Source organism: Otolemur garnettii, unplaced genomic scaffold (assembly GCF_000181295.1).
Source record: "Otolemur garnettii isolate 467f Iridium unplaced genomic scaffold, OtoGar3 scaffold00089, whole genome shotgun sequence".
In the NCBI taxonomy this organism is placed as follows: domain Eukaryota; kingdom Metazoa; phylum Chordata; class Mammalia; order Primates; family Galagidae; genus Otolemur; species Otolemur garnettii.
Window position 1 is genome coordinate 776,058 of NW_003852484.1, and position 14,287 is coordinate 790,344.

General features: G+C 46.9%; 1 protein-coding gene across 1 annotated transcript in view; it reads left to right on the forward strand.

Annotated features, from left to right (window-relative positions):
- Positions 1–14,287, forward strand: part of HEG1 (heart development protein with EGF like domains 1) — a 50,547-nt gene that overhangs the window by 24,807 nt on the left and 11,453 nt on the right. The window contains exons 8-13 of the mRNA XM_023516313.1: positions 354–457; positions 3,192–3,250; positions 3,501–3,661; positions 7,352–7,486; positions 12,646–12,688; positions 12,802–12,839. Coding sequence (XP_023372081.1) covers positions 354–457; positions 3,192–3,250; positions 3,501–3,661; positions 7,352–7,486; positions 12,646–12,688; positions 12,802–12,839 — 540 coding nt within the window. The remainder of the gene's footprint in view (positions 1–353; positions 458–3,191; positions 3,251–3,500; positions 3,662–7,351; positions 7,487–12,645; positions 12,689–12,801; positions 12,840–14,287) is intronic.

Sequence of the window (14,287 nt, forward strand, 5' to 3'; positions counted from 1 at the left end):
CCTCAGCCTCCCAAGTAGATGGGACTGCAGGCACCTACCACACGCCCGGCTATTTTTTTTTTGCAGTTTAGTTGTTGTTGTTTAGCAGGCCTGGGCTGGGTTCAAACCCGCCAGCCTCAGTGTATGTGGCTGGCACCTTAACTACTGAGCTACAGGTGCTGAGCCTTAATACTCCCTTTTCTAGAGAGAACCGTAGAAGAGAGAGAGACAGACTCCATCCTCAGGGAGAAGGAAATGCACAGAGGTTGTCCTGTGAGGGCAAGTGAGGCTGGATACTCCAGAGGTTTGCAGACACACAACCTTAAGTAGGTTCATCTCTCCTGTGGTCTAACGGGCTACATTTTCATTTTCAGTTAGAACCTTCGTGACAGAGTTTAAATTAAAGAGAACTTTTCTTAATACTACTGTGGAAAAACATTCAGATCTACAAGAAGTTGAAAAGGAGATCACCAAAACGGTAGGTTTCCTGAAAGGCATCTTCATGCTAGTCCTTTGCTTTCTGCAACACATTTCTCCCGAGTTGAGGATGGCCTAAGGGTCAACTGTATCTCTGGGACTCTTCGCTTTGATTATGTTTGGAAGGGTAACTTCAGGGTAAAATAAAGAGCCTTTCAGAAATAGAAGCGAGGTATTGACAACTAGTGCTGCCCAGTAGAAGCGTTTAAGTGTGTCCTCATGTGTGTCTTTACTTGGGACTTGGTGTTTTTTTCCACATGCAAACTCGTAGTTAGAGATACACAGATGAAATGCACCAGTACTCTTGGTGAAGAGGAAAGATCCAGAAAGTCCTTCTGACCCTATCTGCTGTTGACATGCTATGTGATTTTTTCCCTTTGTTTCAGAGACTGGGGAGAATGATACTCTTTTTTTTTTCTCAAGGGAATGCCAAAGGTGTAAGACTTAATTCTGATTATCTAGGGTTTGAGAATTCACTGAATAGATTATCAAAGGGCCTCTTTTCCTGCATTTTATCAGAAAAATAAAAAACAAAAAGAAAAATGGAGAGGACAAAAGAAGAGGTAAAAATGAAGCTCTGTTAATCAATTTTGCTTCTCCATTGATACCTGAGTCAGAGATTTGGTGCTCAGGAAATTGAGAGATGAATTGGTTTCTGGTTTCCATCTTACTTGTTCTTTATGGGTAAGAATTAGTATATTATGTAAGAACTGTCCATTTCTATAGGACCATGAATTTTTTTTTTTTTTTGAGACTGAACCTCAAGCTATCCCGCTGGGTAGAGTGCTGTGGCATCACAGCTCACAGCAGCCTCCAATTCCTGGGCTCAAGTGAGTCTCCTGTCTCAGCCTCCCAAGTAGCTGGGACTGCAGGTGCCCGCCACAATGCCCGGCTATTTTTTGGTTGCAGCCGTCATTGTTGTTTTGACAGCCCTGGGCTGGATTCGAACCTGCCACCTTAGGTGTATGTGGCTGGCACCTTAGCCACTTGAGCCACAGGCTCCGAGCCAGGACCATGAATTTTATTTGTGTAAAATACAGATTCTAATTCAATTTCTTGGAGATCCCCAAGACCACCTCAATTTCAGTAAGGCACTAGGAGGAGCGGCAGAAGATAGGGAGAGCTGTTAGATGGATGGCAATGTCTTATTGCAGTGAAAGTCTGCAGGTTAAAATCAGCCCGGGAAAGAGGCACATGCAGCAGAGTCAGGAGGGTCTCAGATGCAGAGCTTCCAGTTGTCCTCTGCTCATGGAGTCACAAACACTGTCAGCTCCTCTCGACCCCAGTGTATGGCAGTATGCATGAGAGTTGCCACCCACAGAAGCTCCCCCAAGCCTTGACTGGGGCTCCATCACACAGACATGGCTGACTGCCCATATGGCTGACCTGTCTCCAGCCCCGTATAGGTGGAGCTGATTGCATGCTACCCAAAGCCTCCACCATAAATCACACCATTAGACTCTCTGGCATAGCACAAGACCTGCAGGTAAATGGACATTTCTATTAGGCAGGATGTTCTGAGGACGTAGATTTTACCTCTCAGGAGCTAAGCACAAAAGCCTGACTTCTCCTTGAGCAAGGTAAAACTCTTCACTACACAGTGGGATTTATCATGTCTACTAATCCCACCCCTAAATCCACACCTTGTCACACCACCACGGCTGCCTCTTGGTCCTGCGGTGAGGAGTAGATCTTTCCTTCTCAGGTACTAGCACAGAGGTGCCATCCTTCCCTCTGCACAGGGCCTGATGACTTACCTGACTTGTTATTTTTGGCCCACTATCAATGTCTAATGAAGTGATAACACCTTCAAGAAACAGGGAACATTTGAACAGTGTCTGGGGAAGCCACATAAATGGTCTTTCCCAAGATGTTATTCTTTTTATCAGTATCAGAAAAACAAGTTACTAATAAAACAACAATAATAAATCTTTGCCATTAGACTATAGAATAATTCATACGAAGCCACAAAGAGTTTGGTAACATCTCATGTTCATCTCTATCTTCTGGAGGGCAGAATGTCTCTGAGATGCAGGCTTTGGAGACAGATGGGTCTGCATCAAGCGAGGTATCGCAACCCTCTGCTCCATAAAAGGACCCCCATTATGGAGGAGAAACAGCGAAGCAGGCATGATGCTTTGTGCTGTGGATGGATTTTCTGCATTTGCTGAGGGCACAGGGCAAACTCAGGGAGAGTGGCTCTTAATTTGCCCTCTACAAAAGGGCTCTTGACCATGTAATGTGATTTTTCACAGATAGCCTTTTTGAAGAAGACCTATCTTTGAGTTAGGTCAACTCATGGTAGATTGGGAGGGGTCTCTATAGGGCCTGTTAGATCTGGGGGAGCTGAGAGGAGCTGAGCCTTTTCAGCGAAGCTTGTTCACTTTGCGGAGTCTAAATAAACAGTTGCCTCTGAGTTTTTTGCTATCCTGAGCCTTCGAAGAGATCTGCTCCTTTGAAGATGTTTTGCATCCAAGGGTGCCGTTCTGAACATCATTTCCTGCCAAGATTTTCCCCACTGATTTACTCTCTGCCTCTTTCCCTTTGTACTCACAGAACAACAGAAAGGCATTTGAGAGGAGAACAAGAAAAGGACAGCTACTTCTGTATAAAGCTGCCTGCTGATAACTTGATGGCTGGAAAATGCCTATTTTATCCTGAAAGAGGAAATCTTGGTTCTAGGTCTAAGGCTTTGTCTGACTCACAGTTAACCACAGACTTGTTCTTCCTTTCAGTTAAATGTGTGTTTTTCCACGTTACCTGGCTATGTCCGATCCACAGTGCGTGCTTCTAGGTAAGTAACAGAATTACATTTGCTTATGAGCCAGTGTATAGAAAGGGGAGGCTGTTCTGATATGGTTGATGGCAACAAAACCGGGTCCTGTTTTGATCAAGCCACTGGGTGACCCAGGGCCAAGGTCACTGGGACCTTCATGCTCTCCCAGGCTCTCACTGGAGAATGGTAGTGACACTCACTTTCCAAAAGCTGCAGGACTCACATGTCATTTTAAGACCATTAAAAAGCCCACACACTTTGCCTGTAGGGAGTCCAACGTGGTGGTGATCTCACTGCAAACAACCTTTTCCATGGCCTCCAATGTGACACTGTTTGACCTGGCTGATGGGATACAGAAATGTGTCAATACCTGCAGATCCTCTGCTGAGGTCTGCCAGCTCTTGGGATCTCAGAAACGGATCTTTAGAGGTAAGAGAAAGGCCCTCTGGGAGGACTCTGCCCATCTAGTTAGACACAGACCTAGGATGGAAATGTATGGCATCCCGGGCTCGGGCCCAGGGGAGTGCACCATAGAGCTTATCTTTGGAATGGGTGTTAAGCAAAGGGTCTTTGTGTGTGTGCACTTTGGGGCATGTGCATGCACATACACACACGCACACACACACAGAATCCTGACCACATACAGCCCTGAGGCACCTGGTCCTTGGCATGAGGCCCCTTCCATCTCCCGTGTTGGTGTGGGAGGATGAGGGCTGATGTAACAAAGCAGAAATCCCTCTTCTTTACCTTGAGAAGTTCCTGCTTCCTTTGGGGAGATAGAAATGCACTTGCAGAATGTACAGGCTTGTCAATGAACTTTATCATGATAAAGTTTGCTTTTAAGTAAAATAGCAGGTGCAGTATCAAACTATAGTCTTTTTAGTTGGCTTGTTTGTTTATTATAAATGCACAGAAACACGACTAGATGAAGGTGGGCCAGAACGCTCACAGTGGCTAATGAAGATTTTCCTTTCCTGTCTCGCTTTGTCTGTTCAGTCAGAAGCTTCTGTGTGCATCTAGGCATCTAGTAGGAGGTAGATGAGGAAGTATTAGAGACAACAAATTCAGAAGGCACATTTGGGTCTTGGAGGGGGAGTTGCCTCTAGGGTGGGAAGACGGCACTCAAATCCAAAGCACTTCTTTGCAAGGGAGGCTTGTCCCAGTTGCTACATCATAAGTGATCAAAGTTCTCTCATTTTACTACATAACTAGGGCTGGCGAGGGATGTAGGATCTAGTCTGAGCCTCCCCATCTGGCGTCCAGATGTTGGATCTAAGTTGGAGGTATCAGGTTTGGGTGCTCTGCTAGTACATTTGTGACACTCCTAGTGGTCAGGGTTTTGGAACCACTGGTCCAGAAAGCTTTCTTGAGCAGGCCTGTGTGTCACAGAGGTTGGGAGGCAGGTAGTTAACCTTTTACTCTGGGATAAATGCTGGAGATTGGTCCATTTAAGGGCTACTTATTAATTTGAAAAAAAAAAAAAAAAGCAAAACTTTCTGTAGTTGAAGTTCTGTTGATTGGGGAGTTAATTAGAACATTCATGTTCCATTATATTGTGCTCAAAACTTAGAGGCTCCTCGGTTTTACTTTTGTGTTTTTCTTGCCCATGATTCGAGGGTGCTAGTTTTTTCTCCACAGTGATGTAGGAAGGGTACCTTTCAATTCACTCAATATGCAGTACCTTCTATGGGATCAGCAATTTACCAGGTTACGTTTCTGTAAATGGATTTGTGCCTTGTGAATCAAGTAATCAGATATTTGGATTTGAAAGCGGCTGCTCAGAGCACCCCTGCCCATCCTCAGACCTCCATGTTTTGGACTGCTTGGGTGTGGCTTATGGGAACACTCCTCCTGTCATCCTCGCTTGCTCCCGAGGTCCCCACTCTTTACTTCTGCAGCTGCACACGTTGGCTGGAATCAGGCTCACTTGCCTGCTTTCCCTCCCAGTTCTTCTCCAGATTTTGCCCAGACCCTGCCTTGTCTCTCTCAAACTTTTGGAGTGGTAGCGAGGTGACAGCTTCTGACACCAGAGCGTTTGCAGCACAGGGCTCCTCTGGGGTTGCCTCCTTCCATTCACAAAGGTCCACTTCCTCACCTTTTAAAAAAACTGCAACTCTCTGAGTCTCCGAGGGTTTACAGTGTTTGGAAATTCCCCCTGGCAATGTCTCGGCTTTAGATTTATTTAGATTCTCATTGTTTTGGTGGATGTTATGCCCAGGAAAGACCATGGGAACTGTAAATGTAGAAAAATCACATCACCAGGCTTATCGTGAAAATGGGATTGTATGTGCTTCTGTTGGATAGACGTATAAAAGGTTTTTGAGAGTGTTTAGGGCAATAGCCCCTCCATTGCAGAGGCAGGGCCAGACTTCCACACTCTCGCATGGATCTGTTTCTGTGCGGGAAAGGGCTATTGCTTCAGCAGAGGGATTAATATTTGCCAATAGGCTGGGTTAATCAACAGAATGGAAGGAAAACGTGAGATTGGCTTCCAGAAAATATCTAATCAGACCAAGCAACTCAGGCTGGGCACTGGACAAGGCTGGTGTCAGTCTGGACAGGTTTTGCCTTGGAGGTATTTCTTTATATTAAGGCTTGTGGACTAGCAAAGCCTTCAAAGAGTTTACATGAGGAAACATTGTGGAAGTTCTTTACCTCCCTGATGCTGTCTTTACAGTGTTTGCCTGGTGAGATTTTTCCGTTTTTAATTTCATCCCTAAATACAAACTTTTTACAATAAACAAAGGAAATTCTGTCACACACACACAAATAGAGTTCTGATTTAGCACGCCAGCTTCCACTGATAAAAGCAGGAAACTCAGCGTTGAGAACTGAAGTTGTGTCCCAAGCTTAACCTCCTGTGACGAGACTCTCCACCAGCTCAGAACTCACAAAAGGGGGTGCGTGCCAGGGCCCTGTGTGAGGCGTCAGCTTGCATTGCCAGAGTCCCTCTACGAGCGGCAGTTTTGCAGTGTTAAGAGCTGGTTCCTGGTTTCTGAATAGGCTGGTGTCTTCCTTAAGGTGGGAGAGGGGAAGTGTGCCTAGGAAATCGGCCTCATTCCTCAACACAGGACATACCCGTGGCCCTGCCCAGTCAGCTGTCTCCCCATCCTGAACTGCTCTGCCCTCCCAGCAGCAGAGGCCTGTCTTTCTCTGCCCCGGCTGGGCTGTAAACAGGTTACTATTCGCTATCCAGTCAATCTCACATTTTTGTTCTATTGCCATGTATTCCGTTTACATGTCTGCCTTAGATGGTGATGGGCGCCCTCACTGTGTCTGCTGTATACCTCTTCTAGAGAGCCGTGTGCCCAGCAGTGAACGCTTTTGATACTAGTGAAATGATTCTTTCTCACCCATGAAGTGAACAAGGTAGCACGGCTGAAGGATGGGTTCCCTCTCTGCCCGCCTCTTTTTCTCTTGGCAGTGTCCTAGTTTCTGGAGGTTGACATGCGTAGCAGCCGATCTCTGCGCAAACCACTGAAGAGGCAGAGATAAAGAAGTCTCTGGAAGCCATCAGTGTAGGGAGGGCTCAGCCAGATAATCACACTACAGCCCTAATTACACCTCTCTCCTAATAAGCAAGCTACTTGCCATAAGGAGTGCAGCTAGGTCCCTCAGGCTCTGCAGATGCGCAGAGCTGAGACACACTTTCACTAGAGATGGGTCTGGCAAGCTCGAGTTTTTCTTGGTCCATCTCTCGGCTCCCTAAGAGCATCATTATATACTCTGGGTTTATGCTGGTCTCCCCCGCTGTCCTTTTGTGTGAGAGCACAGGAGACAGCACACCATCCAGGGCTACACAGCACACCATCCACGGCTGCACATGTTCGCAGCCAGTGTCTGAGGAGGGGCCAGGGCCCTGTTTCCTCCCAGTCTGGTTTCTCAGCCTGTGGAGTGCTGCAAGGCTGTTTTCAATGGCGGGAGGGGGAGCACCTGTGAACAGTCAGTAGGTGCTGGGGCTGACCAGGGTGAGGGTGGTAGAAGGCAGTGCACAATGGGGATCCCAGAGGACTTTTGAGAAAACTGTTCTCAGAGCCTCTGGAACTAGAACGTGCATGTATCCTAAGGTTTCAGGTGGAGGAGGTTTTGTTTGTTTCACTGCCTGTGTTTCCACCCCAGCGGGCAGCTTGTGCAAGCGGAAGAGCCCTGAGTGTGACAGAGAGACCTCCGTCTGCACTGACCTGGACGGCGTGGCCCTGTGCCAGTGCAAGGCAGGCTACTTCCAGTTCAACAAGATGGATCACTCCTGCCGAGGTAGCCACAGGTTCGCCCGTGGTTCTGTGCCCTGTCCGGGTACTCTGTCCGGTGCTCTCTTTCTCTCTTCTCCAGGGGTGGCGGGGGTTAGTAACTGATTCTCCTTATCTTGTTCATGGCAGGGTTGATTAACATTATCTCCTTGGAATAACAGCATTATTTCTGACTGATGAATGCAGGTCTGGCCGATCAAAGGAAAAGAAAAGAGAATGGAATGCCTGTGGTAGAAAAGCCTTTTCTTTTTTTATTTAGAGGAAATTAGAAAAAGTATTGTTTTAATTTCCCACATTTTATCTATTGCCTGCTAATCTTTTAAAGTGGAAATACAAGCATGGAGTCAGGCCTGTATCTTTGAGAGGCAGTTGTGGCTCAGTAGACAGTGTGTTTGCCTAAGGCTCGATGCTCCAAGTCGGAGCCTAGCTTTGCCTTACTGATCATGTATCATCTCAGGCAAGTCACTTGCTTTTTCTGAGCCTCAGTTTCCTCCTCTCTAAAATGGTTATAATGGCACCTCATTGGTTATTTTAAGAGTTAAAGAAGGCAGTGTATATGGAGGTACTTTGTAAGCTGTTCGCATTTTTGCTTGCATTTTACTGAGGCTGCTTTTCAATTAAGGAGTTATAATTGTTGTTGTTGTTATTTTTGAGACAGAATCTCACTCAGTCGCCCTGGGGTTGAGTGCCATGGCGTCACAGCTCACAGCAACCTCAAACTCTTGGGCTCAAGTGATTCTCTTGCCTCAGCCTCCCAAGCAGCTAGGACTACAGGTGCCTGCTACAACACCCGGCTATTTTCAGAGATGGGGGTCTTGTTCTTGCTCAGGCTGGTCTCAAACTCCTGAGCTCAAGCAATCTGCCTGCCTTGGCCTCCCAGAGTGCTGGGATTACAGGTGTGAGCCAATTCACCTGGCCCAATGTGTTATAGTTTTATAGGTTTCATGAAGTGCTTGAGAGTAGAAATCTAATTCTTTAATCTTTTAGGTAAGGCTTAGGTTCCTTCAGTTGAAGGAACTGCTCCAGCTGCTCAATAAATATAGTCCCAGAATACTGCCTTAAAGTGAGATTAATTTGGATCCGGAGCACTGTGCCCAGGCTTACAGAAGACTGCTGCAATCTGTGACCACCAGAAAAACCAGCCACATAAAGGCCATGTGGCTTTACGTATTGCCTCCCACCTGAATGCGGATGGCACAGTTTTCCTGCTCAGTCAACACCTTGCTGGTGACAGATGTCACTGGGTGTTACTAGAATCTGAGTAACAGTCGCTGATGGGGGCAGGGTGACATGCATTTCTGTCAGGACTTCCCAGTAGAGGACTCATTCCATCTTAAGATAAAAACACATTTCAGGGCAGCACTATTACCCTGAGCTTCAGGCCCTCCAGTGTCAGACTTTATTACAGAGAGGAAGTTCTTTTGTCTGCTCTCAGGCAGGACCTCTGATGGGTTTGGAAGAGGTGGGCCAGCTCTCTGTGCTGGACATCAGTCCTGACCCATGCCTGGCACACAGCACTTCTTAGCACTGCCAGACTGCAGCATTGCTACAGAGAGATGCTACTTCCTAATTATAGCTTACCTGGTCTGATCCAAAATATTTCTTGCCCTCTTAGGGAGGGGGTCTTGAACTCCACTTCATGTGGAGGGTGACTGGGCTAAAGTTCATGGGGTTGGGATGCTGTGCATCTTGCAAGGTGGGCAGAAGGATGGGCACAGTGGTGTGGTGGCCCCTGTGATGGTGCCTCAAGAACAGTCCTGCCACCTTTGCTTCTGGCTGCCTGAGCCACTTCCTTCTCTTTCCAAGTCAGTGATTTCCTAACTGTGTCACTTACCGGCCAACGGCAGCAACAGCAGAACTAGCAAAGATTTACCAAATGCAGTGGCAGGAGCACTAGCAGCCTCATGCGTTTACAAAGTAGTGAGCTAAGAAGCAGCACAAGGAAACCTTGATTTGTTTTGAGCTTGTTGCCAAGGCCCTGTGAAGCCCATTCTCAGCAGTATTTGCAGCCATCAGGCCTCTGATGAGTGAATCTGGAGCTTCTTGGACCACAGCCCTATTGGCTGGGTTCTAATGGGTTAGCAGTGACATCTTCTGGCCATCAGTGCTGGAGCACAGGGATATTTAAAGTATTCTTTTTGGACACCTCAAACCTTGGCTCAGTCCTCTATGTAAGTAGAGGATAAAGGTGAGGTCTGTGTTTATGCATTAGCGGTCTCTATATTGTTCTCTGTTGTACATACACATGTACACCCACGTGTTTGGTGCCTCACGTAAAATGTCTTTGCCAGACTGTTGAAACTACATACAAGATTAAAGTAGGGCTCGATGCCTGTAGGTCAGACAGCTAAGGTGCTAGCCACATACACCAGAGCTGATAGTCTCAAATCCAACCTGGGCCCGCCAAACAACAATGACAGCAACAACCACAAAATAGCCAGGCATTGGCTATGGGTGCCTATAGTCCCAGCTACGTGGGAGACCGAGGCAAGAGAATTGCTTAAGCTTTGGTGTTGGAGGTTGCTGTGAGCTGAGAGCCACGGCACTCTACCCAGGGTGACAGCTTGAGGCTCTGTCTAAAAAAAAAAAAAATTAAAGTAGGTGTCCTGCCCATTCCATCAGGCGTCATCAGGAGGAATTCTGACAATCTGTTTGTGCATCTCTCTCTCACCAGACTGCTAGGGCTTGAGAGCAGGCAGAGCCATGTCCAGAAGAGCACTTAGCACATTGCAGGGTCCAGCTGATGTCTATTGAATGAACAAATGGATTATGGAGCTGCAAGTAGGACAGGAAAAGATTGGCGTGTTTTGACTTAGTCTCCTGTGAGGGAACATGAAGCTTTTACTACGCCACCACGTACCTATTATTATTATTTTTTAATGTTGAGGAATGACTAAATGAGTCCGTTTAAAAGAGAGAAACATCATTACATCACATCAGGGAGTCAAACGAAAACAGCCCTACCCATCAGCTCACAGGCAGGACAACAGATAGACCCTGTGTCTGGCTGGATGATGACAGCCAGAGAGTAGAACTGTCCCACCAGCAGATGAGAGCTGATGTTGGGTGGGTAGATCTGATATAAAAACATTTCCAGGAAGAAGTGTTTAGAATAGAAAAACTTGATGTGACATCAGCCTGCCTTGGTGCTGAGATGGATGGAGATGAGTCCTTGGGACTGTGGAGCAGTCCCTGGGTAGCTGCCATGCAGCCCGGGTCATCCATGGACCTTCCCGAGGTGTGTCCCCCACTCTTATGACCCTGCTAGAGCATAAAGCAGAGCCACACAGAGGGAGGAGCAAGGGAGGAAGATTGTGGGGACATGGTGCTTTACTTGCCTGCCAGGGAAGAGCACTCAGCTGGTCCCTTAGAGAAGACCCCACCCGAGGCAGGCTAGCGAGAACTCGAAGGTATCAAAGATTGGGAGATGGGGCATTTCCCTAAATGGTATACAATTATGCTCCACTCTTTTGCATAAAGGATTTGAAGCACCTCATGAAAATCCACATAATAAAATAACATTTTAAAATACTTAAAAGGTAAATTGAGTTGAAGGGCAAATAAGCTGGCCATTTGGTTGAGGCCAGAAGGAAAGTGAATGCGCGGAGAGGTAGCCCTGTGTGTTTGCTGAGGGCAGGCCACTTGTGCAAGTTCGGAGCTTCCTGGAAACAGAGGCAAAGAGAAAAACACAAGTCTGAAGACAGTTGGGGGCCATAAAATACAGTGCACTTGTTGGGGAGCATCCCTGTCTTTCCAGGCACTTGGACCAAGAGACGTTTCTCTGGGGTGTCTTTGTCAAGAGATTACTGAGTGGTACTGAGACATCCTGCAATAACACAGTCGGGACTTTCCCATGGCCGCTGTTTGCACATATGCCAAATAGCCCTTAATAGAATAGAAGAGAGCGTAGCTCAGGAAAAGCGATTCCATGGAGCCAAAACAGTGCAGTCCAGATTCACAGCTATCTGACGATCTGCAGTGAGATAAATTACAGATCATTTAGAACAGTGTTTTCCAAACTGTGTTGCACAATATGTTAATAGATAACCTATGATAATAAGATGATGCCAGAAATGTCTCGCTTCTAACATTAAGAAAGGAGGAGGAATATCAAACACATCTCCATGGGAAATGTTATCATGCACAAATCTGTAACAGGAAACTGAGGAAGTCTGTGAGAGACTCAGGGAGCCTGTCCCCTCATGGAGCCAGGCCAGCTGTGCTGGGTCTGCCATCTGCTCAGGGATTGTACTCCCTGCTCTGGACGCCTTCTCATCTGTGATCTTTTATGCAATGTATGTTGTACATTAATCCTGAATCAAATTCCCATCCGTTGCAGCAAGGAGTTTGCAAGGCCGTTTTCCATTGTCTGCTTTCATCCAAGTATGCATTATAGTTCATGGTCTTCTGTCCTCTTATTGTGGTGTGGAAAATGTTTCTGTGATCAAATACATTTGGGAACTGCTGATCCAGGGGAAAGGCTGTGCTTCAGTGAAGCGGTGTTCCATGAGCAGCACTGCCAGAGCGTTCAAAGTTGTGTTGTCAGGCAAAGGGCCCATAAGCACACGTCTAGACATGTCCAGAACCCTACAATAGCATTCTCGGAGGAAATCCTGGGCACCCACTGGCACCATGCACCAGCGGGTGTCACCCACAGTTCCCACCTCCCCACAGTGGGGGGGCCAAGGTCAGGTTAAAGCTTTGCTTTACATTAAAGAAGGTGAAGCATTTGTCTTCCTGTGTATAGACAAGTAATCCCCCAGATGACGTTCTTCATCTGTAGAGAACTTCCAAAAAGAATTGTATTTGTCAGATGGTAATTACAGCTGCAAACACGTAGTTAGCGGTTGTCATGTGCCAGGCCTGTGCGAAGCCATTTGCTTGCCTTCTTTTACCTTGATCTCCTCCAGGAAACAGCAAGTAGGTGTTTATCGTCCTCTTTTTATAGCTAGGAAATTGAGAGCTACAAAGAGGCTAAGAAAAGTTTCTCGGTAATGTTAAGAGTTGAGTTGGCAACAGTATTTAGGTCAGGTTATAGATAATTCTAAAGCTGTTTGCAGTCTTCTGGTTCTTACAGCCTTCAGGGCGGCTGGCTTTTAACGTAACTGAGAGTTGGGGCCCCGGGAGGTAAACAGACAATTCATGGCTTTGCTTTTCTTCTTTCAGCCTGTGAAGACGGATACAGGCTTGAAAACGAAACCTGTATGAGGTAGGCTGTGTTCACATACTCTGACGAATTTCTTACAAATCTTATTTAGAAATTCTTTGGGTAAATTGCTTGTTATTTCTTTTGAGATTTTTTCTTCCTTTCTTGACTTGCAGTTGCCCATTCGGCCTCGGTGGTCTCAACTGTGGGAACCGTAAGTATGCAGAAGTGGGGCGTTGCGGGCAGGGCTGTGTGTCAGTGTACGGGTGTCAGTCACCTTGCTTCCCACAGTTCCCTTGGTCCAGGTCCACTGTCTCCTGGAGTCCTGTGCTGGGGAAAACAAAGAAGGACTCGTTTGGGGCTCTCCAGGGGCTTGAGGTCTGGGAGGGCAGCTACACTTTCCCAAATAGCCCTGCCTGAGGAGCAGGGCGTTACTGTGATAAATCAGGCCTGAGGCAGGGACCTGTGAAGAGTGGAAGAGGCATTACTTCTTGGAGGGGATGGAGTCGGAGGGAAGTTTGGGAAGACTTTGACTGCCAGGTGTGGAGAGAAGGAGGCCATCCCAGGCTGAAGGAGCAACTTAAATGAAGGTCTTGAGGTCAGGGGGCCCAGGGTGTTCTGGGGACAGTTTGTAATTGGGTGCGGCTGGAATGGTGTGGCTGGAGAAAGGGTCAAGAGAGTGTGTGGGGACTGAACTCCTGGGGTTTCAGTCACCAGGCTGAGGAGTTTCGTCACTAACTGTTGGGGAGCTAGAGAGAGCCTTAGAGCAGGAATGCAGTTTGATCATGGAGAGCAATTTGGGCTGCAGTGAGGAAGATACTGGACAGAGAACGTGGGGACAGCTTTGAGACTTCCACTATAGTCCTGCCTGGGGTCAACGCCAGAGGCAGACTTGAGAGTCATCTGCTCCAGGGAGAGCGTTTGCAGTGTGAGCAAACACTGCCAGCAGGTGTGTTTCACACCTAATTCAGTTATTGAGAAAAGCAGTTGTGATTCATTGAACATTGCTGGCACTGATATTTTCTTATTTTGGCACGTTAGAAATATGAGGGCCAGGTGTGGTGACGTATGCCTATAATCCTAGCACTCTGGGAGGCTGAGGCAGGTGGATTGCCTGAGCTCAGGAATTTGAGACCAGCCTGAGCAGGAGAAAGACCCCTGTCGCTAAAAATAACTGGGTATTATTGTGGGCACCTGTAGTCCCAGCTACTTGGAAGGCTGAGGCAAAGGATCCTTGAGCCCAAGAGTTTGAGATTGCTCAGAGCAATGTTGCCATGGCACTCTACCAAGAATGACAAAATAAGACTCTGTCTCAAATTAAAAAGAAAGAAAGAAAGAAACTATATACTTTTAAAAAGGACAGGCTTGAGTATTTTGGAGCTTTGGCTTATGTAAAATAGTCTGGGTAGCAATGCATGTCCTTTTCTAGAAGTCACTATTTAGACAAGCCAGTTTCTCAACTGGGTCAGGCTTTTTATGCCCTTGGGTTCAGGAGGGTATCTGGGACCTAAAGGGGCCAGCTGGTGTGCGAATTGGACATACTCATTTACTAGCACGAATCTTATTCCTCATTCAAAACCAGAATGGAGCCCCAAATAGCTCTTAAACTGATCAGAGAATGGAGTAGCCTGCACATAAAATAGACTGAAAAAAAACCTGGAA